Here is a 27,464-nt window from a genome sequence, read left to right on the forward strand (position 1 = left end):
TGAATTGTTGGTGGCAATGCAAACTTGTGCAGCCAGTCTGGAAAACAGTGTGGATGTTCCTCCAAAAATTAAAAGTAGATCTACCCTATGACCCAGCAATAGTACTGCTCGGAAATTACCCAAGGGCATAGGAGTGCTGGTGCATAGGGCCCCTCTACCCCAATGTTTATAATAGCACTTTCAACAGTAGCCAAATTATGGAAAGCACCTAAATATCCATCAACTGATGAATGGATAAAGAAATTGTGGTTTATATACACAATGGAATACTATGTGGCAATGAGAAAGAATGAAATATAGCCTTTTGTAGCAACGTGCATGGAACTGGAGAGTGTTATAGTAAGTGAAATAAATCAGACAGAGCAAGACAGACACCATATGTTTTCATTCTTATGTGGATTCTGAGAAACTTAACAGAAGACTATAGGGGAGAGGAAGGTAAAAAAAAGTTAAAGAGGGAGGGAGGCAAACCATAAGAGACTCTTAAAAACTGAGAATAAACTGAGGGTTGATGGGGGGGAGGTAGGAGAAAGTGGGTGATGGGCATTGAGGAGGGCACCTGTTGGGATGAGCACTGAGTGTATTATGGAAACCAATTTTATAATAAATATCATATTAAAAAAATAAAAGAAACTTGATTCTTGACATGACAGACAAGAAACTGAGGCTAGCAGGAGAGCAACTGTTTCTTCCAGGTAACAATTGTTCAGTGGCCCTGCTTTGTGTCTTTGGAGGGAAGGATACCTTGATTCTCAACCCTGACATGTGGACTGAAACAACTTCACATTCTTTGGGTGGAAGTGAGGGGTGTTTGCCCTTTTAAAAGATTGATTTAAATTTTTGGACTGTGCCAGTGTCCACTTGCAAATGCTTTTATGTGCTGAAGAGGATATCAATAACCTTTTAACTCCAAAGTAATTTATTTTTTCCTATAGAAAATTTAATTTTTTTGCCTTAGTACACCCTTGTGACACCCATTCTTAATTGTTCTGACAATGTGTAGTTTTCAATCATTTTTTTCTGTGTCCCTTTATTTTAAATTCCAGTAAGAAATTAGGTAATTAGCATTAACAGAAGCTCTTTTGTCAGGATGTGTTGCACTGAACTATGTGCTTGTAGGCATATAAGAAAGGCAATAACTCTTTAGATATAAAATATCCCTTGTTGGAAGTAAACTTAATATGTGAACATGTGGACTCACAGATATGGTTAAATTAGGAAACCTCTTATTTATTTTTATTTATTATTTTTTTACATATCCTGAAGACTCAAAGCTGAATAGATATTCACATTTGACAGGGAAGAACCTACTTAAATTGTTATTATGAGGGTGCCTGTGTGGCTCAGTCAGTTGAGCATCCAACTCTTGATTTCAGCTCAGGTCACAACTTCATAATTTGTGAGATCAAGTCCATTGTTGGGCTCTGCACTGACAGTGTGAAGCCTGCTTGGGATTCTCTCTTCTCTCTCTCTGTCTCAAAATAAACAAATAAACTTTAAAAAAAAGTGTTATTGGGGGCGCCTGGGTGGCTCAGTCAGTTAAGCAACTGACTTCGGCTCAGGTCATGATCTCACGGTTCGTGGGTTCGAGCCCCACATTGGGCTCTGTGCTGACAGCTCAGAGCCTGAAGCCTGCTTCAGATTCTGTCTCCCTCTCTCTCTCTGCCCCTCCCCCACTTGTGCTCTGTCTCTCTCTCTCTCTCTCTCTCTCAAAAATAAGTAATAAAAAAATGTAAAAAGAAAAAGTGTTATTATGGCCCATTCTGTTCAGCTTTATAGAGATGTAAACACTCTAAGGGGCATGTATACTTATTGTCAGGTAGTTCCAGAGCATGGGAGAAATATTTTCAGTCTGGAGCTGATGGTCAAGGGGTAAAGATATGAGTAAAGATACGCTATAAATGCCCAGTGATCCTAGGCTTAACCACCATCTTAGCACAGTGGACAGTGTTCTCAGTATAGCATCAAAGATTCATTGATCTTAAAGGTCCTGTGCCTTTTGTCTCTCACACAGATATAACAAATTATATTTACCCAGGGCCATGTATTATTCTCAGCATGTGAGCTATAATATAACATTAATTCTTCATTTATTCAGAAATATCTGCTAAAATGATAAGTGCCTGAAAGTACCATATTTATATGTCATCTGTATCTAAAACTAAATTTGTGAATATGCAAATGATTGACAAATTACTTAACATACTTCAAACTAACTGAACACTTATTGTATCATGAAGATTGAAAAACACTGATGTAATTGAATCTTCCATTAAGTGTATTAATTTACTAGATACTCACTCCTGATTATTTAGTGATTTTTACAGTGATTTTCTTCAAAATTCATAAAAGGCTATATGTTATACTTAGGAGTGAAAGTTTGACTTTATAAATCAATAAGAAAATAGGTTTCCTGTTATAAAATAATATCTTGTTGCAAATTTTGTTGGATTGTAATGTATCTTTAAAGAAGAGAATTATTGGGGTGCCTGGGTGGCTCAGTTGGTTAAGCATCCAACCTTGGCTCAGGTCATGATTTCACAGTTTGTGAGTTCTAGACCCACGTCAGGCTCTGTGCTGACAGCTCAGAGCCTGGAGACTGCTTCAAATTCTGTCTCCCTCTCTCTCTCCATGCCCCTCCCTGACTCATTCTCTCTCTCTCTCTCTCTCTCTCTCTCAAACATAAATAAACACTTAAAAAATTGCCAAACAAATAAGAAGAGAATTATTTTTCCTGGGGTTATCTGATGAGAGAGAAGCTTTTTTATCCATAAAAACAAGAAAGTTAGAAGACAAAAATGTAATCTGTGTGTATGTATGCATGTGTATGCAGGGTATAAATTCAGAGGGGATTTCACTGTATAGAAGTTATTTTTTTTTTAATTTTGCACTATTGTATCCTTTGGGAGAACTGCTTCTGTTGACTTTATATTTCTGATGCTTCTCTCCATGTGACTTTTTAGTGTGACTCCATGAAGAAGCTTTTATTGATTGGCCTGTGCAACTCAGAAATTTTAAGTAATAGTTTTAAATTTGAGCAAATTACCATAGACGTGTGAATTAAAGTCCTAAGAAAAACATATCAATGGAGAAACCTGACTAAAAAAAATCTTAACTTTATTATTTTAAAGCTCTCTCCTAGGTATGATTAGTAGACAAAACAGTGTATTATCTCTACCTGGTAATCTAAAGAAGTAGCACAGAAACCAAATGTAAACTTTCTGTTTTAATGGGTTAATCTGTAACCTCCCAAATATTGTTAAAACACCAGGTAGAAATGCTGGCATTTTCCTATTAGTTTCATCAGTATTATGTTTGACAGTTTTGGAAAAGAAAGAATAAGAAACAGTTTGAGGACAGAAAATGTGACTGTAACATGACTAAACATTTTCCATTTTCCAGTGTCACAGGATGGGAAGGTAATGGTTTCAAATCTCCTATCGAAGAAATAGCACAGACACATGAAAGATAACCTGAGCAGCACATGTTATGGGCTCATGAGTGGTACAAGTGTATTCCAAACTAAGTATGCAGGAAGGCTTAGCGCCTATATTCTTATCCAATTTCTGTTCTAATCCAATTTCTGTTGTAAACAATGAAAACTGACATATAGAGTAACTGTGAGACTTATAATGTGGTCAAAGAAAGATTCATTTCTGTTTGCTTGAGGATGCTTATTAAGACAGAAAGTATAAACAGAAAGGAATCAGAGTGTATCACTAAAGAAAACCAGCAAACCATGAAAGAGAAGGGAAGAAAGAATCAGAAGAAAACAATAGAAATAGCCACAAAACAAGTAACAAAATGGTAATAAAAACATATCTATCAATAATTACTTTAAGTGTAAATGGATTAAATGCTACAACCAAAAGACATTGGGTGACATAATGAAGAAACAACAACAGCAACAACAACAAGAACAACAAAACAACAACAAAAACAAGACCCATCTATATGCTGCCTACAAGATACTCATTTCAGACCTAAAGGCACCTGCAGGTTGAAAGTGAGGGGTAGAGAAACATCTATCATGCAAATGGTCAAAAGAAAGCCAGGGTAGCAATACTTAGATTGGACAAAATAAACTTTAAAACAAAGAGTGTAATAACAGACAAATAAGGATGCTATATATCAATAAAGGGGACAATCTAACAAGACAATATAACAATTGTAAATATGTATGCACCCAACATGGAGGCACACAAATGCATGAAACAGTGAATAACAAACATAAAGGAAGCAATTGATGGTAATACAAAAATAGCAGGGGACTTTATCACCCCATTTACATCAATGGGTAGATCAGCCAAATAGAAAATCAACAAGGACACAGTGGACCACTGTGAATGACACACTGGATGTGTCATGACACACACTTGAATGACACACTGGACCAGATGGATTTAACAGATATATTCAGAACATTCCATTCTAAAACAGCAGAATGCACATTCTTTTCAAGTGCACACAGAACATTCTCTAGAATATAGATAATAATAAATTACATGTTGTGCCACAAATCAAGTATCAACAAATTAAAAATATTGAAGTCATACCATTCACCTTTTCTGACCACAAAGCTATGAAACTAGAAATCAAACACAGGAAAAAATCTGGAAAGACTACAAATACTTGGAAGTTAAATAAAATGCTACTATACAATGAATGGGTCAACCCATAAATCAAAGAAAAAATAAAAAAAAAAATTACATGGAAACAAATGAAAATGAAAACAATAGTCCAAAACCTTTGGGATGCAGCAAAAGTTCTAATAGGAAAGTTTATAGCAATACACGTTTACCTCAAGAAGCAAAAAAAATTTCAGATAAACAACCTAACCTTACACCTAAAGGAACTAGAGAAAGAACAAAAAAACCTAAAACCAGCAGAAGGAAAGAAATAATAAATATTAGATGAGCAATAAATGATCTAACAAATTTAAAATATAGAACAGATCAATGAAACCAGGATCTGTTTCTTTGAAAGAATCAACAAAATTGATAAATCTCTAGCCAGACTCATCAAGAAAAAAAAAAAAAGAGAGAAAGGACTTAAATAAACAAAATCACAAATGAGAGAGGAGAAAAGAAATGACCAAAACCACAGAAATACAAACAATTATAGGAGAATATTATAAAAATTATATATGCAAACTAAATGGACAACCTAAAAAAATGGATAAATTCCTATAAATACATAAACTACCAAAACTAAAGCAGGAAGAAATCGAAAATTTGAACAGAAAGATTACTAGGGAGGAAATTGAATCACTAATCAAATAATTCCCAACAAACAAAAGTCCAGGACCAATTGGTTCACAGGTGAATTTTACTAAACATTTAAAGAGTTAATACCTATTCATCTCAAAGTATTCCAAAAAATACAAAAGGAAGGAAAATATTCAAATTCCTTCTATGAGGCCAGCATTACCCTTACCCTGATACCAAAACCAGATAAAGACAGACAGACAGACACAAACACACACACACACACACATACACACAAAGAACTACAGAGTGGTATCTCTGATGAACATAGATATAAAAAAACCTCAAAAAATACTAGCAAATCGAATCCCACAATACATTAAAAAAAAAAACTTATTTACCACAAGCAAGTGGGATTTTTTTTCTCCAGAATTCAAGTGTGGTTCAATATTCACAAATCAATGAATTTGATATAACACATCAATAAGAGAAAGGATAAAAAGCATATTGTCATTTCATTAGATGGAGAAAAAGTATTTGACAAAATACAATATCCACTCATGATAAAAGCCCTCAACAAACTAGGTTTAGAGGGAACATACCTCAACATAGTAAAGGCAATATATGAAAAACCCACAGCAAACATACTCAACAATAAAAAACTAAGAGCTTTTCCCCTAAGGTCAGGAACAGGACAAAGATAGCCACTTTCACCACTTTTATTCAACATAGTACTGGAGGCCCTAGCTTCAGCAATCATACAACAAAAAGAAATAAAAGGAATTCAAATCAGCAAGGAAGATATAAAACTTTCACTATTTTCAGCTGATACAATACCCTATATAGAAAACCCTAAAGACTCCACCAATATATATATATATATATATTGGAACTGATAAATCAATTCAGTAGAATCGCAGGATACAAAATCAACATACAGAAATCTATTGCATTTCTATACACTAATAGTTAAGCAACAAAAAGAGAAATTAAGGAATCAACCCCAATTACAATGGCTACATAAACAATAAGATATCCAGAAATAAACCCAACCAAAGTGGTGAAAGACCTATATTCTGGACTCTAAAACATTGACGAAAGAAATTGAAGATGACACAAGGAAATGGAAAGACATTCCATACTGATGGATTGCAGGAGCAAACATTATTAAAATGTCTATATTACTAAAAGCAATCTACACATTTAATGAAATCCCCATCAAAATGCCAATAGCATTTTTCACAGAGCTAGAACAAACAATCTGAAAATTTGTATGAAACCACAAAAGATCCTGAAGAGCACAGCAATCTTGAAAAAGAAAAGCAAAGCTGGAGGAATCACAATTCTAGGCTACAAGTTATATTACAAAGGTGTAGTGACCAAAACAGTATGATACTGGCACAAAAATAGACACATAGATCAATAGAACAGAATAGAAAAACCAGAAATAAACCCACAATTATATGGGCAATTAATCTTCTACAAAGTAGGAGAGAATATCCCATTGGAAAAAGACAGTCTCTTCAGCAAAAGGTTTTTTGTGAAAACTTGTCAGTTACATGCAACAGTGAAACTGGACCTCTTTCTTTTCCCATACTCAAAAATAAACTCAAAATGGATTAAAGACCTAAATGTGAGACCTGAAACCATAAAAATCCTGGAAGAGAGCACAGACAGTAATATCTCTGACCTCGGTCATAGCAACATTTTTCTGGATATATATCTTGAGGCAAGGGAAACAAAGGCAAAAATAGACTGTTAGGACTACATGAACACAAAAACTTCTGCACAGTGAAGGAAACAGTAAAAAAAAACTAAAAGGCAACCTTCTGAAAGGGAAAAGATATTTACAAATGACATATCCAATAAAGGGTTAGTATCCAAAATATATAAAGAACTGATGCAACTCAACACCCCAAAAAATCAAATAATCCAATTAAAAACTGGGCAGAAAACATGAACAGACATTTCTCCAAAGAAGACAGATAGATGGCCAATAGACGCATGAAAAGATGCTCAACATCACTCATTGTCAGAGAAATGCAAATCAAAACCACAATCAGTTATCACCTCACACCTGTCAGAATGTCTGAAATGAAAAGCACAAGAAACGAGTGTTGGTGAGGTTGTGGAGAAAAGGAAACCCTTTTGCACTGTTGGTGGAAATGCAAACTGGTGCAGCTACTGGGGAAAACAGTTCCTCAAAAATGTATAAATAGAATTACCCTATGATCCCGTAATCACACTACTATTTACCGCCAAAATACAAAAGTGCTAATTAAAAAGGATAAATGCACCCCCTATGTTTATTCCATTATGGTATATGGTAGCCAAATTATGGAAGCAGCCCAAGTATGCATTAATAGATAAATGAATGAAAAAAAAGTGGTATATATACATAATTGAACATTATTCAGTCATAAAAAAGAATTAAATCTTGTCATTTGCAAGGACATGGAGCTAGAAAGTATTATGCTAAGCAAAATATGTCAGTCAGAGAAAGGCAAATACCCTATGATTTCACTCATATGTGGAATTTAAGAAACAAGACAGTTGTGCAAAGGAAGAAAAGAAGAGAAAGACAAACAAAGAGACAGACTCTTGACTATAAAGAACAAACTGATGGTTACCAGAGGGGAGGTGGGGGGCGGGAATGGGTGATATAGGTAATGGGGATTAAGGAATGCACTTGTGATGAGCACTGGGTGATGTATGGAATTGTTGAATCACCTGAAACTAATATGACACTGTTAAATACACTGGGATTGAAATAAAAAAGTTAATTAAAAAAAAGAACTGGAAAAATGCTAGCAGGTATATATTTTTAAGAATTATTCTGTCATGAGGAAGATCTAAAATCACTTAGAAGCTCTAATAATTATGGACTTTTTAATTTAAAAATACAAAAATAAAAATTAAAGATAAAATTTAAAGCAAAAAAAGGACATAATCTCAAGTCATTTGGAAAGATTTTCTATGAGGCTGAAACTAAGGAAAGCTTGTAGATAATCAGAAAGCAAAGCTTCCCACTACTCAGTTTTGATTTAACTGCACTTTAGGTTATTGATATGCATTAGCTAGCCTCACTTCTGCATCATTAGATGTGGGAGTTTTCTTTGGAAAAAGAAAAAAATAGGTTTATACACGGATTTGTAGACTTAATGCTATTCAATCCACTTGTGAGACATCATTAACAACAAAATAATAAAGAAGAAAAGCTACATATCTTCTGTGAAACCACAAATCTTGATCCGTGTCTGAATTAATTTCAGCTAGTTCACAAACACTGGCTTTTAATTTGAAAAATAAAAACAACAAAATCTTTTTTTCAACAATATAGTTTCTTTGTCCTTTGGGTTCTAGATTAAGAAGAAACAGCAAGATGTGCTTGGTTTTTTAGAAGCTAACAAAATAGGATTTGAAGAAAAAGACATTGCAGCCAATGAAGAGAATCGAAAGTGGATGAGAGAAAATGTACCTGAAAACAATCGACCAGCCACAGGGTACCCCCTGCCACCTCAGATTTTCAACGAAAGCCAGTACCGTGGGGTAAGAAACTGATTTAAACTCTTGTTTTATTGAAGTGGATTGCCTCACATCCATCCTATCCCCTTCACTCCACCCCCAAATTTGCATACAGCCATTTATCTTGTTCATCTCTTCATCCAACCAAGGCAGCTAGGATATTTCTACTAGGAAGCAGATGGATGAGTAATCCATCCCTACCCCACAACTTTCCTGTAAATGCATAAATACAGACCTTGGGCACATAGTTTCCTTTCCCTTTCTTTAAAGATTTTATTTTTAAGTAATGGCTACACACATCCTGTGGCTCAGACTTACAACCCTGAGATCAAGAGTTGCATGCTGTACCGACTGAGCTAGGAAGGTGCCTTGCCTTTCCATTTCTTCATCTGAATTCTATCTAGAGCAATTGTGTTGTTTCTGTCCTGTCCATGAAGAAGTTTCTGAAAGAAGTCAGCTGCTTTACTTATTTAGATTAAAAGTAGTTAAAAAAGAGTAATATCTTATTTCCTACTTGAATCTAGTAATACTTTTATTTTGATATTATTTAAAATATATATATTTTTTAATTTGAGAGAGAGAGAGGGAGAGAGAGAATCCCAAGCAGGCTCTGCACTGTCAGCACAGAGTTGGATGTGAGGCCCCATCTCACGAACTGTGAGATCATGACCTGAATGGAAATCGAGAGTTGGATGCTCAGCTGACTGAGCCACCCAGGTGCCCCTTATTTTGATATTATTAATGAATTTTCATAAAATCTTAAGTTAGCTAATTGAACTCATGTAAGTAACAAGGAAACAAAAATGGATTTTTTGCTTTGTGACTGGTGTTTTCAAGTATGCCATCTTTAGTTCATTTAAACCATAGAGTAGTTTCCTTTATTCTTTTAGTAATATCTATCGCCTCTGGCAATTTTAGATACTATGGCAAGTACAAGTATAAATAAAACAGTCTTTTCTCTTAAGGAGCTGGTTGGGAGTGAGATGTCGGAAGAATCACACACACCTGAAACAATTGGAATGTGGTTATAAATATATATCCATGTGATGACACAGTACAGAAAGCATATGTGAGGGCTATAGGAATTTCTAGTAAAGAATTGTTTGCACTGCTATGTCCTCAGAATTAGCATGACTGAGAGAAAAATGTATTAGAGCCAGCAATCCAAATCTTCTACAGGTTTATATGGAAGTAAGAAGGACACTTTTGGGTGGGGATCTTTTTTATGTGCCAATTCAGAAAATCTAGGGGAGGAACCATGGAAAAATTGAGAACTTTATTGGCATAAAATATTTTCTCTGTGACTTCAATTTGTTCAGTCCTGAGGAGCATCCTGGAGATTTCATCTGTTGCTGCTAATGGGGCCAATGTGTAAAGACATACTCTGCAGATAAGGAAAAGGCAATTAGGCTCTTCATTTAGATAGTGAAACCTCAGTGCCTCTCTAATGGAAATTTCTGCAAATTATTGAATACCAGGAGCTGGAAGAGGCCTCAGAGGCCATCCAGTGCAATCTAAGCCAGCATATATTCTCTTAACTTTTTTGAGTCAGAAATTTTAACTCATTTGACTTTGAAAACAAGCACATTTTAGGTTATAAGGGTAACGTTTGAGAAGCATTTACCTGGTTTATTTCTCCCACAGAAGCCACACTGTAAAGGAATGGAGTATGTTATAGAAATAAGGTATCACTGAGAAATAAGGAGATGGAAAGGAAGGGGCAGGAGGTGAGACTTGATCAAATAAATATTTGTTAATGCAAAGAGAATCCAACTTTTACTGAATGCCTGCTATATGCCAGACACTAAGTTAGGAGTTTAATAACAATAAGAATTAAAATTTATCCCTATACAGACTCATATGGAGAAGAATATATAGTAACTATTCATAGAAAACATATGTATGATATGTCAGCTATTGTGCTACATGCTTTATGTGTATTATATTAATTAGTTCTCATACTAATCCCATGAGGTAGGTATTGTTATTCCTGTATTACAGATGAAGAAATTGAGGCTTAGAAGAAGGCTAACTGACTTGCTAAACCATACAGCTAGGATTTAAGCCTAAATCTGTTTTATTCTAAATCTCTTACCTTTTCTGTTGAAACACTGTGTATTTCATTTTCCTATTTATGCAAAGATCCCATTTTCATTCTTTTTTCCTCCATTCTGTATTATGGGGGAGGTTGACCTCAGTAAATTACATTTCTCAATCTCCGTTGGTGACTGGCTACCTATTAGGTTTGGCCAATAATAGGAGATACTGGTTGGTAGAGTGGAAGACAGAGGAAAAACCAAGGTATTCTTCTCTTTCTTGCTTCTGGAAGTGTCCATGACAGTGGCTATGTCTCCTTTGTGGTACTACATGTCTCAGCTCCTGGGTTTTGTAATATCTTCTCTACTCTTTCCTTTAACCTTGTAGCTGTGGTAGTAGCTTCTTGCTGTTGTTAATCTTTGGGTTTCCTTATCATTTCCTGTTTGCCTTTCCTCTATCACCCTCTCTCTCTGCCCCTCCCCCGCTCATTTGCACTCTCTATCTCTCTCTCTCAAATAAATAAAACATTAAAAAAGAGTTAAAAATATTCTGTTTACTCTTGTATTCTTAGCACCAAAAAAAAGATTGGCATGTAGTAGGTGCTTAATAAATATTTTCAGAATAAATTAATTAATCTGGGTCAATTGAGAAACTGGTAATGTTCTTTTGTCTCAGAGTTAGAAACCTGTTTGGGTTTGCAAAGTCCAAGGCCAAAAAAAGATAATATACTTTGATCCAGGGCAACCTGGGTGGCTCAGTCTGTTAAGTGTCTGACTCTTGATTTTGGCTCAGGTCATGATCTCACAGTTTGTGGGATCAAGCTCCGCATTAGGCTCCATGCTGACAGTGTGGAGCTTGCTTGAGATTTTCTCTCCCTCTCTCTCTGCCCCTCCTGCCTCAAAATAAATAAACATTTAATATATATATATATATATATACATATATATATATATATACATATACACTTTGATCCCAAAACACTTGAACTAGAGTTGCATTTTTTGATCAGTAGAGTAGAATTTTATGATCAGATTTAAATATAGTTGAAGACCTACTTTCTTTCACATGAACTTAAAGACTGATAAGACTTTTTTTTGTTACTTTGAACAAGAGGCAAGAAATACCTCTTCTACAACTGTTGGACTCTTTCAACTAACATTTTGTTTACTTCCAAGTGGTTGAGTTTAGAAATGATGTATATTGTTTGTATATTGTTTACCTTGAGTGCTTTAAAGGTAATGTGTCTTAGTATGAAATTGTTATCAGTATCCAATTAGTTTCACTTTAGAATAGTGAGCTCAAAGAGTGAGTGAGCTCATACGATACTGTTCATATGTGCCTACTGTGTAGGGTTTATTCCTTTGTCAGCATCTAGGGTACATGATAAGGTGCTTTGAGTCAGTCCTTGGGAGATTCCAGTAGGGCTAATCAATTCTTACTGTGAAAAGAATCCCTAAATAAGAGAGAGAAATTCTGATGTTTCTTGGGGTGAGGTTCCAATTTAGGATCATCCATGGCTTGAGAGATCCTCCAAGTACCAGGAACTATACATATATCTAAAATTTATATCTCCAGATACTCCAAGTACCAGGAATTACACATACACATACAGAAAACTATAATTTATAATCTGTTGGTGAGGAAGTCTCTAGAGAAACCAGAAAATTATGAGTGCTCTTCACCTCCAATAAATCAGCCAAAATGCTAGACTTATTTCTGTGTGTTTTAAATTAAACAAAGTAAGGCCAGTTATAGACAGTAGGTTTCCAAGTTTTCTAAGTAGGTTTGCTATTGATTATATGTCATAGTCAAATTTAGGCAATTCTATTTACTTGTAAAGCATGCTTAGTGGCTTAGAGGATGACAGTGGGAAGCCCAACCAAATTCAGTCATGTGAGGCTTTTCATGGATCCCTGAATTGAAACTTTTTAGTGGTCCATTTGCTCTTCTGGTCATATTTCATGAAAATCTCATTCCCTCCTTCCAAAACCAGCACAGATTTATTACTCTTATGGTCTTGGGCATATATAGCTAATATTCAGTCTACTGAAGGTTCTGAGGATATCTCTATCTTAATAAATAATGAAAGAGAAATAATGGGGAATGGAAGTAATAGCCTCCTACTAGAAATAAGCAACCTCTTGCTGGCAAATAGTTGGCTGCTTTAGCTGTGGAGAAAGCTACTTGGCCTGAGGCAGATTTAAATGCTATGTGATATTAAATAATCCGTTTTGAAATTTCTGCCCCACAAAATAGCATATATTCTAACTCACATTAAATGGGATCTAACACGCCTTGATTCTTTACTACATTTCCCAGAGTCCTAGCACTATGGAAATTCAATAACCTATGTGCCCCCCCCCCCCCAAAAAAAGGTTCACCAATCAGTTAGTTATGATTAAATTTACTCTTTTATTTCCTTTGTTGGTTACATATTGCTTATTCTCTTTTCCTTCTATTCATTAAGGACTATGATGCCTTCTTTGAAGCCAGAGAAAATAATGCAGTGTATGCCTTTTTAGGCTTGACAGCTCCACCTGGTTCAAAGGTATGATTCCTTTTTTTCCTTGCTTTATTAGCCATTTTATTGCTGCTGGGTTTTTTAGTCCGTGAGATGTCTACCTTTATTATGTATTCAGATTAAGCTAGAGGCAGTGTAACATGGCTGAAAGGAAATGTTCCTTTTTTGCATGCGTTTAATTCCTGGTAGGGCAGACATGCGCATAATCAAATACATAAAGTATGTGAGTGGGAGGTAGGTGGAGTGACTTCCCCATCAAGTTACCCAAAGCAGTAGATTTCTCATTGACCCATTCATAAATAAGTGGTTACCAACTTTAAAGACTCCATTATTTCAGCTGTCATGAATGGTTTTACATCAACAGAACACATCTTGCATCATAGTAATCTTCTTGGCAGCATCTATTGTCTTTGTGTGAGAGTAAATGCTGGAGTCACCCATTCAAATTAACTAAGAGCATTGGGGCGCCTGGGTGGCTCAGTCGGTGGAGCCACCGACTTTGGCTCAGGTCGTGATCTCACGATTCGTGAGTTCGAGCCCTGCATCGGGGTCTGTGTTGACAGCTCAGAGCCTGGAGCCTGTTTCAGATTCTGTGCCTCCCTCTCTCTCTGCCCCTCCCGTACTCGCGCTCTCTCTCCCTCTGTCTCAAAAATAAATAAACATTTAAAAAATTACATAAAAATTAAGAGCATTTGAGTTTCTAAACTGGTCACTAAATTGCTGGCTAAATTTGGGACTTTCTCCCTGCCAACAACAAATAATTTTTCAAATGGCAGTGTTTCCAGGGGAGATCATATAAAGAAAAGAATCAAAAATTAAATTGCCTATTTAATGGAATGTCTCAAAGCTATGGGCTTTAAATATACCTTTGCTTTTTACCATAGGTCTTTTCTTTTTTAAAATATTTTTAAATGTTTATTTTTATTTTTGAGAGACAGAGCATGAGAAAGGGAGGGGAATAAAGAGAGGGGGACAGAGGATCAGAAGCAGGCTCTGCGCTGATAGCAGCAAGCCGAATGTGGGGCTCGAACTCATGAACCAAAAGATAATGACCTGAACTGAAGTGCCACCCAGGCACCCCATGCTTTTTACCATAGGTCTTTTCTACACAGACTGGCTTAATCAGAATGTATACCCCCCTGTTCTATCATTTTATGTTTTGTTCATAGCAACTAATTTTATGTTAAATGGATTCTTTGAACTCCAGCTCCTTCTCCAATTTTGGGAATCTGCGTTATTGCTTGTTTTCAACTAGAGATCATTTACTAACATTGTTGTCTGATTCACTGTGAAATTCTGTTTCCTTCCTGAAATTTCTTTTCCCATGAATAAAATGTCTTATTTTAGGCTTTGTATAATTTAAGTTGGAAGAAATGTTAGGTAAGACATTTCTGTTTAATCAAGTTAGTAAAACCCAAGTTAAATCATTGATTTAAGTTCAGATAAGAGGAAGTATGAAAAGGATTATCTGTTTTCTGTGACTGATTACTCCCTCTTCTTTAGTTAAAAGTAGAAGTCATTCATTCAGTAAGTATTTATTGAGTGCCAAACACTAACTTGACATTGATGGTGAGACAAATATGGAGAATACAACATAGTCACTACCTTCAAAATGTTCTTAACCTAGTGAAGGAAAAGTATACAAATAATTATATAACAAATATGACTACAAATAATTATAATCCAACATGTATTATAGTAAATTCTGTATGTTGTGAAAAAAAGTGCCATAGGCATCCAGAGAAAATAATAATAAATTATTATTAAGGAATTTGGGGAAAGTTTCACAGAGGAAGTGACATTTGAGCTGTTAGGGGTTCAAAAATACTGAAATGACACAAAGGTGTCTTTCATAGAGGCAGAACAGGAACTACTGCATGTAGCTTCACATGATGATATTTTCAGGGAGCAAAGTGTAGTGCTGCATGTCTCCATAATAGGACATATTAAATAGAGGAGGTGAGATTGACTAGGTAGGTTTGGACTAAATTATGAATGCTGTGTTAGGTACTTTCACTTTTATCCTCTAGGTATCTAAAAGCCAAGGTAGGAAAAGGGGGAATACAGTGATAAGATTATCTCTGTACTTTAAGATGTGATTTGATCTATGTCTTAAGAGAATAAATTTGAAAGCTATATGGATTATAAAATATTGGAGAAATGAGATATTAGAGATAGGCCTACCCATTAGAGGGTACTTTAGAAGTCCAGAAAAGTAATGAAGAGGGCCAAGTGGTGTAGTGGCCATGGAAAGGAAAAATGAATTTAGGAGATATAGAAAACTCATGTATAATAAGATGTAGAAATTTATGAGATGTTTGTGTATGTAAAGAACTGGGAAGAAGTGAAGCTATATACAGGGCTTCTAACCTGAGTGACTGGGAAATAAAACAAACATCATGTAGGAAACAAAAAAGTGAGTGATCCAGGGGAAGAGTTAGTCTTGGAAAGGAGAGGACATGCATTTTTTTCTGACACTGGAGAGAATGAGAATAGAAGGATAAAAATAGAAATTGTAATGTGCAAGGAGTTTAGAGAAGTTCATATTTTAAAATGTCTTATATTTAGTGTAAGGTCATCTGCTAGGTGTGATGGGAAATTTAAGGTATTAGAACTTTGAGGAGAATTGAAAGGATTCAGTTGGTGAAAATAGGCTAGAGTAGATTAAGATTGTGAATGGAAGTATGGCTGAGCAAAATAGAGGGTCCAGCTAGACTTGATGAGTTCATAGTGGAGCCAGTCAGCTGATAGTTTTTTTTTTCCATCCTCATTTAAGCCTAGGAGTAAAAATAAAGTAAAACAGTGCATGTTAGCAAGGATAGAGTGGATAGATTGGGATAATAAGAAAAGATCTTGAGTTGACAGTGGAGTTAAGGGAGGATTGGTGATAGGGAGATTGTTTTATTTTGTTTAATTTGTTTTTACTTGAGTATAGTTGACACACAATGTTACATTAATTTCAGGTGTACAACATAGTGATTCAACTTTTGTACAAATTATGGTAAGCTATCATTTGTCACCATGTAACACTATTACAGTATTCCCTATATTCCCTATGCTATGTCTTTTATTTGGTGATAGGAAGATTTTGAATGTTAGTATTTCATAGGTTTTTAATAGGTTTTTTTCCAAGACTAAAAGTGATAAATTTGATATTGGAATGATGATTTTTCTATTCTTTAGCTCAGCTTTCAGAGTTTTTTCCCCTTTAATTTAACATGACGATAAGCCTTCCAGAAAGAACTGACAAATAGAAAGTATACAAAATAAGGGGTGACTGTGTGACTTAGTCAGTTAAGCGTCCAGCTCTTGATTTCAGCTCAGATCATGATCTCACAGTGGTGAGATGGAGCCCAGCATTGGGCTCTGTGCTGATCATGGAGCCTGCTTAAGATTCTCTCCCTCCCTCATCCTCTGCCCCTCCCCTGCTCATGCTCACACACTCTCTCAAAAAAAGAAAGTATACAAAATAAGAAATTCAACTAGTTAACCCACATTAGAAAAATGCACTGACAATAAAGACATGTGATAAAATGAGATTCAATTTTCATCCATGAAATTAGTAAATATAAAACAAAGGATAATACTCAGTGCTAAGAAGGGTGCATTAAATCGCTCACATATTGCTGGTGGTAGTATGAATTGGTACTCTCTTTTGATAACCAGGATGGCAAACAGGTATCAAGGACCCTAAAATGTTTATAGTTCTTCACCCAGTAATTTCACATGGGGTATTATAGTTTTCATTAATGAAATAATTCTATACATGGAAAAAGTTTTATGAATAAAAACATAAATCAAAATGCTATTTGCAATCCTAAAACTTTGGAAGTAAATTAAATGTCTAACAGTAGGGTCAACCAAAATAAATCAACACTGAATGAGTTTTATGGATAAAAATATGTTTCAAAGCACTATATATAATCCTGAAACTTTGAAAACAAGTTAAATGTCCAAAAATAGGGTCAACAAAAATAGTTTATTCACTGAAAGAACTAGTGCTTTCATTAAAAAATGAGTTTGTGAAAAGATACATTATAATAAGGTATATAATTGTTTTTACTGTATAATTAATACTCTGTTAAGAGACTGAACTGAACCATAGCTAAACATGAATATTTTTCTCCTTTCTTTATGTTCCAAATAACTTGCACACATTCTATTTACATTTAAAAATTATTCAAAACCAATTCAGTGGATAACTTGGTATTTAAAAATATCTTCTGACAAATATTTCCATAAAACAAGGAATCCTCCTGTGAAAGACAATTTTTATATTATTTTGTATATGGATGCATTCAAAACAGGGTATATTAATATTTACTATTTATTTTATTAATATGGAAGATTATTCCTTAGCACTAGCATTTCTTTATAGAAGGTGATGGCTTTCAGATATGAAATAAAATAACATTTTTTTACTAAAAAATAAAAATCTGGTGATGTTCATGTTGAGAGAAAAAATTATTGGACCCATATTCACTAGTAGTATATTGAGGCAGTAGAGAATGCTGGTTACAGAAATGTTCTCATTAGCTTTGGTTGAACCACCCTGCTTCAGGGAGGAGCAATGGAGTCTGCCTCTGCTGTGAGATTTGAAACATTCCTATTTCCACTAAGCCCATTCTATTTTACCACATCTCCAAGAGAAATTTTATATTAATTTCACTTAGCTGTGGTGTTGGTCCTAGTTACTTGGCAAAAAGTGGAGAAGAGAAAAGCAGGAAAGAAGGATGTATGCCTGAAATGGCCAAGCACTGAGCTAGACCCTTCACATACAACTCATTTTATCCTTAAACCATCGTTATGAGCTAGGTGTCCTCAATGGCATTTTATAGAGGAGGAAACTGATGCTCAGATAATTTAATTAATTTGTCCAAGGTTACATAATGATTAAGTAACAGAGCTGAAATTTGAACCCAGGATTATCTGATGCAAAATTGGTACATTTATGGAATGATGTTTATATTAGGAATAAAGGGGGACGATACCTCATATGGCTATTTCCAAATCTCTCAGTTTAATTAGATAATCCATGAACTATAGATATTGGCTACTTACATTTATGTACTAACAAATATTTTAGCACAATTTATATATTTGATGGATAAAATATAATTAGAAAAGTAAATAATTTACTTTAAATATAATGTATTATTGCAAAGACAAGTTACAAAAAAAATTGAATAGCTTTTTTGTTTTGGATGTCTGTGCCAATAATTTCTTCCATTAAAAGGGATAACTGAGAGCTAAAGGATTTATAACTAATTACAGCAAAGAGTGATAGGATGTGACTTTAGGGATTTAGGGTGTTTCCAAAATACTGGTTACTCAGAGGCATTAGATGTGCATAAAAAGGAGGACTTCACATTAGGACATATTCACATTTTTATTTCTATTTCTATTATATTTTATTTCTTTTTAGAGAGAGAACACGAGTCAGAAAGAGGTGCAGAGGGAGAGAGAGAGACAGAGAGAGAGAGAGAGAGAATTCTAAGCAGGTTCCACACTCAGCACAAAGTTGTACACAGGGCTCCATTCCACGACCCTGGGTGATGACCTGAGCCGAAATCAAGAGTTGGATGCTCAGCCGACTGAGCCACCCAGGCGCCCATATTCACATTTGTATATAACTACTTCCCCAACGATATGAGCTAAGCCTTTGAGGGGTCTTAGTGTAAAATTCATTATGTTATGAGGAAATTCTCACAAGCTTGTTCCATAAAATGAAACAAATGCATAATGAGGGTCTAAGATATATTCATTTTGACAACCAAACATGATATTTAAAGTTTTAAAAGCGCTTAGGATTTTTTTTTTTTTTTTTGCCAAGGTTTCTGGAAGGTAGTATTTTACATCTGTTTTGTTGAAAATGTATTAAGAATGAATTACGGGGGTTCATGGGTGGCTCAGCTCAGTCAGTTGAGCTTCTAACTTTGGCTCAGGTCATGATCTCATGGTTCATGTGTTTGAGCCCCAAATCAGACTTTGCACAGACAGCATGGGGCCTGCTTTGGATTCTTTGTCTCCCTCTCTCTCTGCCTCTCCTCTACTTGTGCTCTCTTTCTCTCTCTCAAAAATAAACATTCTTTTAAAAATTAAAAAGAATGAATTATAGTGTACTCTTTTGCATCCTTCTTTCTTTCATATCTACCTTTTTTTTGTTTTGTAAGAATCTAGCATCTTTCATTTTTGCTTTTTCCCCCTTCTTCTGGGCATAGTATCAGAGGCTCATTTTGGAGTATTCAGCTGCTCCTACTCCTCCTGAGACCATCAAGTATTCAATTTATGACAGGTGTTTAGAATTATATTGTCTAGTATGCATGATTTCTACAACCTCACTCTGAAGTTTCTTTCACTAAAGTCACTCTTACCACCCATCTTTAGTTCCATAAACTTTCCTTGAAGTGTATTTTGTGTCAAGTAGTATGGTAGGTTCCAGAGCACACCTATAGGTCAGAGTTCCTATGGTAGAAATACTCATTGTCCAGAGGAGAAGAAAGAAAACCTGACCTGTTTTCCTGCCTACCGTTATAAAATTTAAAGCAACAACATTTTAATAAACATCACATTTTTTAAGTAATTTAAACCTTAATTAAACAAAACGACTAACTGTAAACTTTAGGTGACAATGTTTTTGAACACTCAATTTTTGATGAAAAATCACAGAGAAATGAAATCATCTATTTTGTTAAATTTGAACTATAATTGGAAATCCCTGGCTTTTATGGAATTATTTCACACAATTAGTAATGATTAGGCAGTCTTCTATTACATCTGCTTCTAAGCAGAAGTTTCTATTTTATAGTTTTTCTATTAAGAATTTTTAAGCAGTCTTCTCTGGGAACCATTTGTTTTTGTTTTTGAATATTCTTAATAATTTGAGCTAATATAGTGCAACCAAAATGTACATGGATGTCTGTTTTGTGATATTTAAATTTATGTTTTGTTTGTTTTTCATTTCAGGAAGCAGAAGCTCAGGCAAAGCAGCAAGCATGAACCTGAAACATTCTGCCTTAAGCATCCTGAAAAAGGAATCTCTATTGCTCTTAAAATTATCTTCAAAAGAAATCAGCTTAATGTTGAGATAATAGATTATTTGGTGTTTTCACATGCAAACAAAATGAATAATACATAATTAAAATGTGAATATTATGATGAGGAGAATGAGAAGTGAACAAAATTTTTAGATGTCATGGAATAGTATTGTTATCTGCCAAGGCATTTTATATACTTCAGTGATTGTAAAAAAGAAAAAAGACCTGTGCCTTTTCTGGTATTATTATTGCAGCTTTTAAAACAGAGCAAAAGAATCTGTCTCTTGTTCCAAAATTGCCTCATTAATTTTAGTTAACAAAAATATGTACCCTTTGATATAACATTACTGTGATTAAAAAGCAGTTGCAGGTAATTTTTATATGTCAGACATTGTAATTTCTTATGGTAATTATAACATTCCCATTATTCTGTAATTGAAACTTTTATGTACTAAACAGGTTTTTTACGCTTCTAAATGTAGCCCTTTATTGTTTACTTCAATGATCAGAATAGATGATCTCCTACAAAAAAAACCCAAAAAACAGATATGTTCAATTGACAAGTTCCTCGCTTAACTGCAGAGCTATGATGCAATTATGTTTCTAAGTTGCTTGCCTCAGTGAAACATGTATATATATATATATATATATATATATATATATATAATGAAAGTGGGATAGCATGTAATTTTAAAATGGCATTCTTTTGCAAAAAGCTCAGACTTCTAATTAACTGTTACAAAATAGGTCAGCACTCAATGCCCAAGACTGGTTTTCCTTAGGTCTTTGCTAAAAAAAATCTTAATGGTTCACCCTTTTAAAACAACTTGTGGTCATGAATGCCACTACCTCTCAGATATTTGACGTGTTTGTTTCAGCTTGGGCACATATTGTATGAATATGTAAATCTAAGCAGAGAGACTCTTTTCTATGCTTCTATTCCAGTGATAACACAAGTATCAGATAAAAGAGTCAATTTTTAAAATATTAATTATGAAAACTTGTAAGAAAACAAAAAACATTATGGCTTAATTACTTACCCAGAAGATATACATATTGTACCTTAGTTCCACACTACTTTATTACTTAAAAAAAAAACACCTTTTACTTTAAATTACTTTACCCTATCATTTGATGTGTGCAAGTCTGTTCTATGCCAAAATCAACATACAGTGAAGACATAGTTTTGTTTACTGAGATTCAACCTTAATGTGATGCTTTACAATAAACTCAGTCCTTTTAGAAACATATTTTACGTGTTCCTGGAGTTTCTAAATAGTATAATAGTAATTTTAGATGAGTAATACATGTTTTAGAAAGTGGGAAAGGAGAAAAGAAAAAATAACAGAAAATAATTTAAATGTAACTTCTAAATTTCCTTTTTTAGGATTCTAAATTTTGCTATATACACTAGAATTAAACAGAATTGTTCCATTGTTTTGTCTACAAAAATATGCCATAGAGAACTCTAGAGAAAACAGTGTGCCTTGTAATTGATTCTGGAAAATGCTAGAAAAATGTTTGGTCAATATTTTCTCCTGAGCTTTATTAAATGCTGATTTATGAAGTTTTGGGGTGATGGGGGACTCATGGGGTCCAGAGCCAATGGCCAAGAGAAAATTCTTGAAGATGTGTTTGCTGCAAAAAGTTTATTTTATTCAAGCATGGGGACAGGACCCATGGGTAGGAAGAACTGCACTGAGGTCGTGACAGGTAACTCATTATATATCCTCAGGTTGAGAGGGGATCAGGGATAGAGTAAGTCTCTAAGGAATTTTGGAAGCAAGGTTTCCAGGACCTTGAGGGGCTAGTGGTTGCTAGGAAAATGCCATTTATTACTGTTTAATAAAACCTCAGTCATAAGACCCTTCAGATGTATATCAGGAGACCATAAGCTTGGAGTATGATTGCCAGCATGTATCTTGAGCAGTTGAGATAAAGGAACTTGACTTACAGGATCCTTGAGGCTGGGAAAAAAGGTAAGATTCTCTTTTGCCCCTAGCAAATTGTCATCATCTAAGCAGCTGAGCTGAGCTCCTAGAGGGCGGTCACCCTGCTGATTTCAAGGACTTGTCAATTGGCTGTAGGCAGTAAGGGAATTTAATTTTTCATTTGCCTTAGTTTCCCACATTACCATGGCAAGCACTTAAACCCCTTTCCTTTGTTTTTGGGTAGCCAGGAGTGTCTGAGAAATATCACACATATTCCACCTGGTCAGGGGAGTTGGGGGGAAAGCCAGCCTGTATTTTGCCCTCAGCTTGCCCCAAGTTCCCTCATCACTGATAATGTTTCTTGCAGTATTCTAAGTGGACAATTATTTTATACTTATTCATTCAAAATCATATTTCAATTCATTTGAATAATGAGAAAAGTAATGGTACTAAATTATAATATTCTTAAATGATAATGACAAATAGTACATGGCAAATCCCTATTACTTCTGTTGGCTCACTATCCTATCATTAATCATGGTGAATTATTTTGATATTATAAATGGGAGTACAAGAAATAATACTATGAACATGAAGAGTTAATCATTCCTCCAGCAGTTCATTGTCTTACAAATACCTTCTTTATAATTTTTGAAATCATTGCTGATGAGGTTTTTGGGGTGATGGTGGAGTTTGTGGGGTTTGGAGCTTATGGCCAAGAAAGAATTCTTGAAGACACCTTTGGTGCAAAAAGTTGATTTTATTAAAGCACGGGGACAGGACCCATGGGCAGAGCTGCCCTGGACCCTGTGAAGAGACTGGTTATATATATTTGGGAGTTGGGGGAGGTAAAATCAAGGGGAGTTTCCAATGAGATTTTCATATGCTAAAGAAGACTCACAGGATACTGAAGGCCTAGCTATTGTCAAACTAAGGTGGTTTTTCCCTCTAGCAAAGCATTAGCTCTAAGACAGTAGGGAGTGCTTAGAGAAAAGTTTTACCCTGCCTGCCTCAAGTATTTGTCAATGGGCTGCAGGTTATAAAGAAATTTAATTCTATCTGCCATTTCCTTCTGCCTTTGTTTCCCACATCTTTCCCCCTAAAAACTTTTGACTCTTAAAATCTTTAAGGTTTCTGAGGGTGGAAGGTATTTTCTTCTGTAACTTCTTCCTGCTCAACAGGGGTGTAGAGATGTCCCTAACTGTGTATCAACATTGGTCAGTTGGGTGTTCATATACAGGAGTTACCAAAGGCAAAGGCAGCCAATCTAAGGTAGACAACATATATGAACCTCCTTGAGTAGAAAAGATCATCTGTCAGCTAGAAGTTATGGTGGTGAAGGAGTCTTGGCCCCAGGCAGACACCAGAAAAGACAACAAAATAAGGTTAATATTATGAGAAAGAGAAGCCAAAAAAAAATCTCCAGTCCTTTATTGTCATTTGAAGAGAAATTTAAGGTCTTCCACTGGTTCACAGGAATAAGGCATGTCAGCTGGCATACTATGATTGGAAAAAAAAAAAGAATGAAATAGGCAGAGAGGGAAAGGACTAGGATCTGAGGTCCCTGGGTGGGGAAAGACACATTTTGGAACAATGCTGAGAGTGTCTGAGCACAGCAACCCACCCTGGGCATAAAAGTTCCTCTTAAGAATGTAACAGACACTGCCTACTCCCCCTCAGGTTTCCCTCTGGAATTTGACAAAAGACCTAAGTGCAGCCATAGACAACCCCTCATAACAATGAAAACGAGCCAATCAGGCATGGACAACCCAGCACCTAGAGCTATCAAGACAATAAGGGTACGGGCGCCTGGGTGGCTCAGTCGGTTGAGCGTCTGACTTCGGCTCAGGTCATGATCTCGAGGTCTGTGAGTTCAAGCCCTTTGTCGGGCTTTGTGTTGACAGCTCGGAGCCTGGAGCCTGCTTCGGATTCTGTGTCTCCTTCTCTCTCTGACCCTCCCCCGCTCATGCTCTGTCTCTCTGTCAAAAATAAATAAATACTTAAAAAAAAAAGAAAAGACAATAAGGGTAGAACCTAGGAAGGAACAAGGGGAAAGGGAAGAGGGAGGGCTGACCAGAACCTTATAAAACAAGGACCCTTGCCTAGAGTTCTCAGGCATTCACTTTCAAACATCCCTTCTCTGTAAACAGAACTTTCCTACTAGTCTTCCTTTCTAATCTTATACTCTAATAAACTTTTGCCTGCTGCTCATTTTGTGTCCACCTCTTTGTTCTTCAAAGTGGCAAGGCAATGAATTCTGTGTATTGTGGTAAAAAATCCTGCAACAATACTAGATTCCTGTGAGGAAGGTACAGGTTTAATTCTTTAAAAAAATTTTTTTAACGTTTATTTATTGAGACATGAGAGAGACAGAGCATGAGCAGGGGAGAGGCAGAGAGAGGTGGAGACACAGAATCTGAAGCAGGTTCCAGGCTCCGAGCTGTCAGCACAGAGCCCGACATGGGGCTTGAACTCACAAACCGTGAGATCATGACCTGAGCCGAAGTCAGACGCTCAACCGACTGAGCCACCCAGGTGCCTCCAGGTTTAATTCTTGATATTCTTGATATAGGAGTCCATGAGTAATGGCCTTCTAATTTAACTACAGTGGGATTCCATAATATGACTCAGTAGGGGCCCTTCCCTTTTGGAGTTAAATCCCTTACCTATAGTAGACTTCCAATCCTTTAAATAAACCATATTTCCTTCGTTTATATGGGGTGGGTTTCTAATAACTACAGATAAGGTTTAGGGACACTATGACTTGTATATTCATTTAGAGATGTATGAGTTAACCTGGGCTCAAGGAATAATTTAATAAAGCACTATAGTCTTTTCATAAAATTGTTGGGGAAATCCATCCCATTCTAGTTTTTTAAATAAATAATATACCTATTGGGACCTGTTACTATCCCCACAGAATAACAAGCAAGAAGATTGTCCATACCTGTTCTATTGTGACAATATCTCTGAAGTTTACCTCAAGTTGTCTAGCTTAGGCAAACAACATTTAAAGACTATCAGAACTAAAATTTAACATCCAGAAATGTGCATTATTAAAATAATTTTTCTCTCTAGTAACCGTCATTTCTGGAGATAATCAAATCAAGACTAATTCATTTGTAAAACAAGTCCAGTTTTAACAAACTTGGCCTAATTATTTACACAAACTCAGCAAGAGTAGTGATTGATCATACAGATCTTTTAAAATTTGCTTTGCTGGAACTTTTTATAAGAAATCTAGATTGAATGTTTAGTGGCTTTCCAAGCCAGAAGCCAAGTATTGCCATCAGACATGCCTGCAATACCTGTAGATTTGGGCAAATTCCTCTTCAGAAGGTCCTCAAAGTATCCTGAGTTTCGTGCAACTGCCAGGAAGTGACATTCTTTACTCAACTGGTAAGACTGCTGGGAACTCTGTAAGCAAGGCACCAGGCCAACATTTCCAAGGGGCTTTATGGCTCCATGTTTTATAAAGCCAACCCTAGTTCCTTAAAGCTGTCTGATCATATCTGACTCTATGAATGTCATCCTCAAATACGACATTCCAGTCAAAGCCTTGGTAAAATTATCAGTATTTCCAACAGTGACCTGTTACAAGATGAACAGATTTTTCTTGAACTTATGCAAACAATTGTAATTCCCATGAAAGAAAGAATACTCATTGAGAGTTTTTTGAATTTCAGGGGAATTATGTAGAGAGAAAAGATAAATGCTTCAGTTTACAAATAAATACTTTATGACATTTTTGTATATCATAGGTATCTTAAGAGACAGTTTCCTTAATCTGGAAGAGGAAACATTAGAGAACCAGCAATATTTTCAACAAGAATCAAAACTATAATCTTCCTCAGCTCATTTAATCCCATGTTCAGTTTAATTCAATCCCAATTATCATGTGAGCAACATGTTAAAGTTTTAGGTTACAGAAGACTGAAAGCTATCTTAACAATTACCCATGAAAACTTTGAGACAGAATTAACCATCATTTTAAGTCATCTTTTTTGTTAACAAGTTGCAATAAAGACAGCACGAGCTTATTTATCTTCAATAATCCTAGATAGAATAAGAGTTTTATATTTAATGTTGATAACTCTAAAGATATGTCTATTTTAATTAAACCAACAAAATTAAATTAGCTTAAACACTGAATATGTTCCACTTGCATCCACTTAAAAGACAATCTGTTCCCCATTATCAATTTTCACCTGAGACACTGGTGGCAAAATCTGAAGTAGGCAGTCCAAGTGGGTGCTCTTTGCTCCTAGACAGCCAGTGGTGCCTGAGGAGGCACCGAGGATGGGATAGAATCAGCTTTGCAGGCCACAACCGAGGTGGTGCAGAAACAGGAGAAGGCAGAAGAGGTGAAATGCTGCCAGCAGGTAGAGGAAGAGTTCCCAGTTCTACATCTTGTCAACTCGGACAGAGGAGCAGATGCCTTGTTTTTTGTTTTCCACCAACTAGTGGAATTAGGCAGTCCATGTCAGGTCAGAATAGACAGGGAATTTCCCCAAAACAAAGGGAGTTTTGGCAGCTGCTCTGCTTGGGAGCATTCCTTAAAGTCCCCGTCCTGGGGTAGACTAACCATTTGGTTCCAATTAAAGCCATTACCCAGGATATGAATGAGAGAGAAGCTCCCATTATTAGGAACAGTGAGAGAGAGAGAGTCAGTATCCCCTTCATTAGGGATGGCCTGTGTTTCCTCCAGCAACCTGAGTTTATTTGGAGGAGGCCAGTTTAGATAATAAGAGGCCTTTAGATCCAGGTCCTGATTTAGAGCCAAGAAGGTCTGGGCCTAGGAGACCTTTGTCGATTTGCCCTGTTTCCTGCAGAAGAGATCTAACTGCTAGATCCTACAAAGGCCATGCAGTGTTACAGGATATCAGTCCTTTCTTAAATATTGTAATCTGAATTGTTTCCAGTGGGTTAAAAAAGCATCTCAAGGGAGAGTCCTTGGGGACAGAAGAGAAAAAATAGAGAAGGTCCATTACCACAAAGATCCCCCTTGACTCCTGGGTGGTGTCCCATGCTCAGGATATATCAGATGTTCCTTGTGTCAAAGCGACCTGAGGCATCCATCAAACGAAGTCAAAGGTCGAGGATCTACCAAACAGCTGTTAGAAACCCCTGTAGGAGGGAGGCCAGCCCTCCCCCCACTTCCCCATTGCATTCTAGACTACAAGTTGGGGCTGGCATATGGACCAAG

The 27,464-nt window shown here is 35.8% G+C and overlaps 2 protein-coding genes across 5 annotated transcripts in view; one reads left to right on the forward strand and one right to left on the reverse strand.

Annotated features, from left to right (window-relative positions):
* Positions 1-21,577, forward strand: part of SH3BGRL (SH3 domain binding glutamate rich protein like) — a 103,707-nt gene extending 82,130 nt beyond the window's left edge. For both annotated transcript variants that reach the window (XM_007087561.3, XM_042974142.1), the window contains exons 2-4: positions 8,571-8,756; positions 13,237-13,317; positions 20,257-21,577. In XM_007087561.3, coding sequence (XP_007087623.1) covers positions 8,571-8,756; positions 13,237-13,317; positions 20,257-20,289 — 300 coding nt within the window. In that variant the 3' untranslated portion in view covers positions 20,290-21,577. The remainder of the gene's footprint in view (positions 1-8,570; positions 8,757-13,236; positions 13,318-20,256) is intronic.
* LOC122235329 (SH3 domain-binding glutamic acid-rich-like protein 3) overlaps positions 9,994-27,464 on the reverse strand; it is a 38,876-nt gene continuing 21,405 nt past the window's right edge. The window contains exon 4 of one of the 3 annotated variants that reach the window (XM_042974143.1): positions 9,994-10,116. The gene's annotated coding sequence lies outside the window, so the exon portion shown is untranslated. Of the gene's footprint in view, positions 10,117-23,673; positions 23,759-25,608; positions 25,627-27,464 lie in introns of those variants that run through there. The other 2 variants (XM_042974144.1, XM_042974146.1) reach the window with 2 other exon arrangements.

This window comes from Panthera tigris, chromosome X (assembly GCF_018350195.1).
Source record: "Panthera tigris isolate Pti1 chromosome X, P.tigris_Pti1_mat1.1, whole genome shotgun sequence".
Taxonomy (NCBI): Eukaryota; Metazoa; Chordata; class Mammalia; order Carnivora; family Felidae; genus Panthera; species Panthera tigris.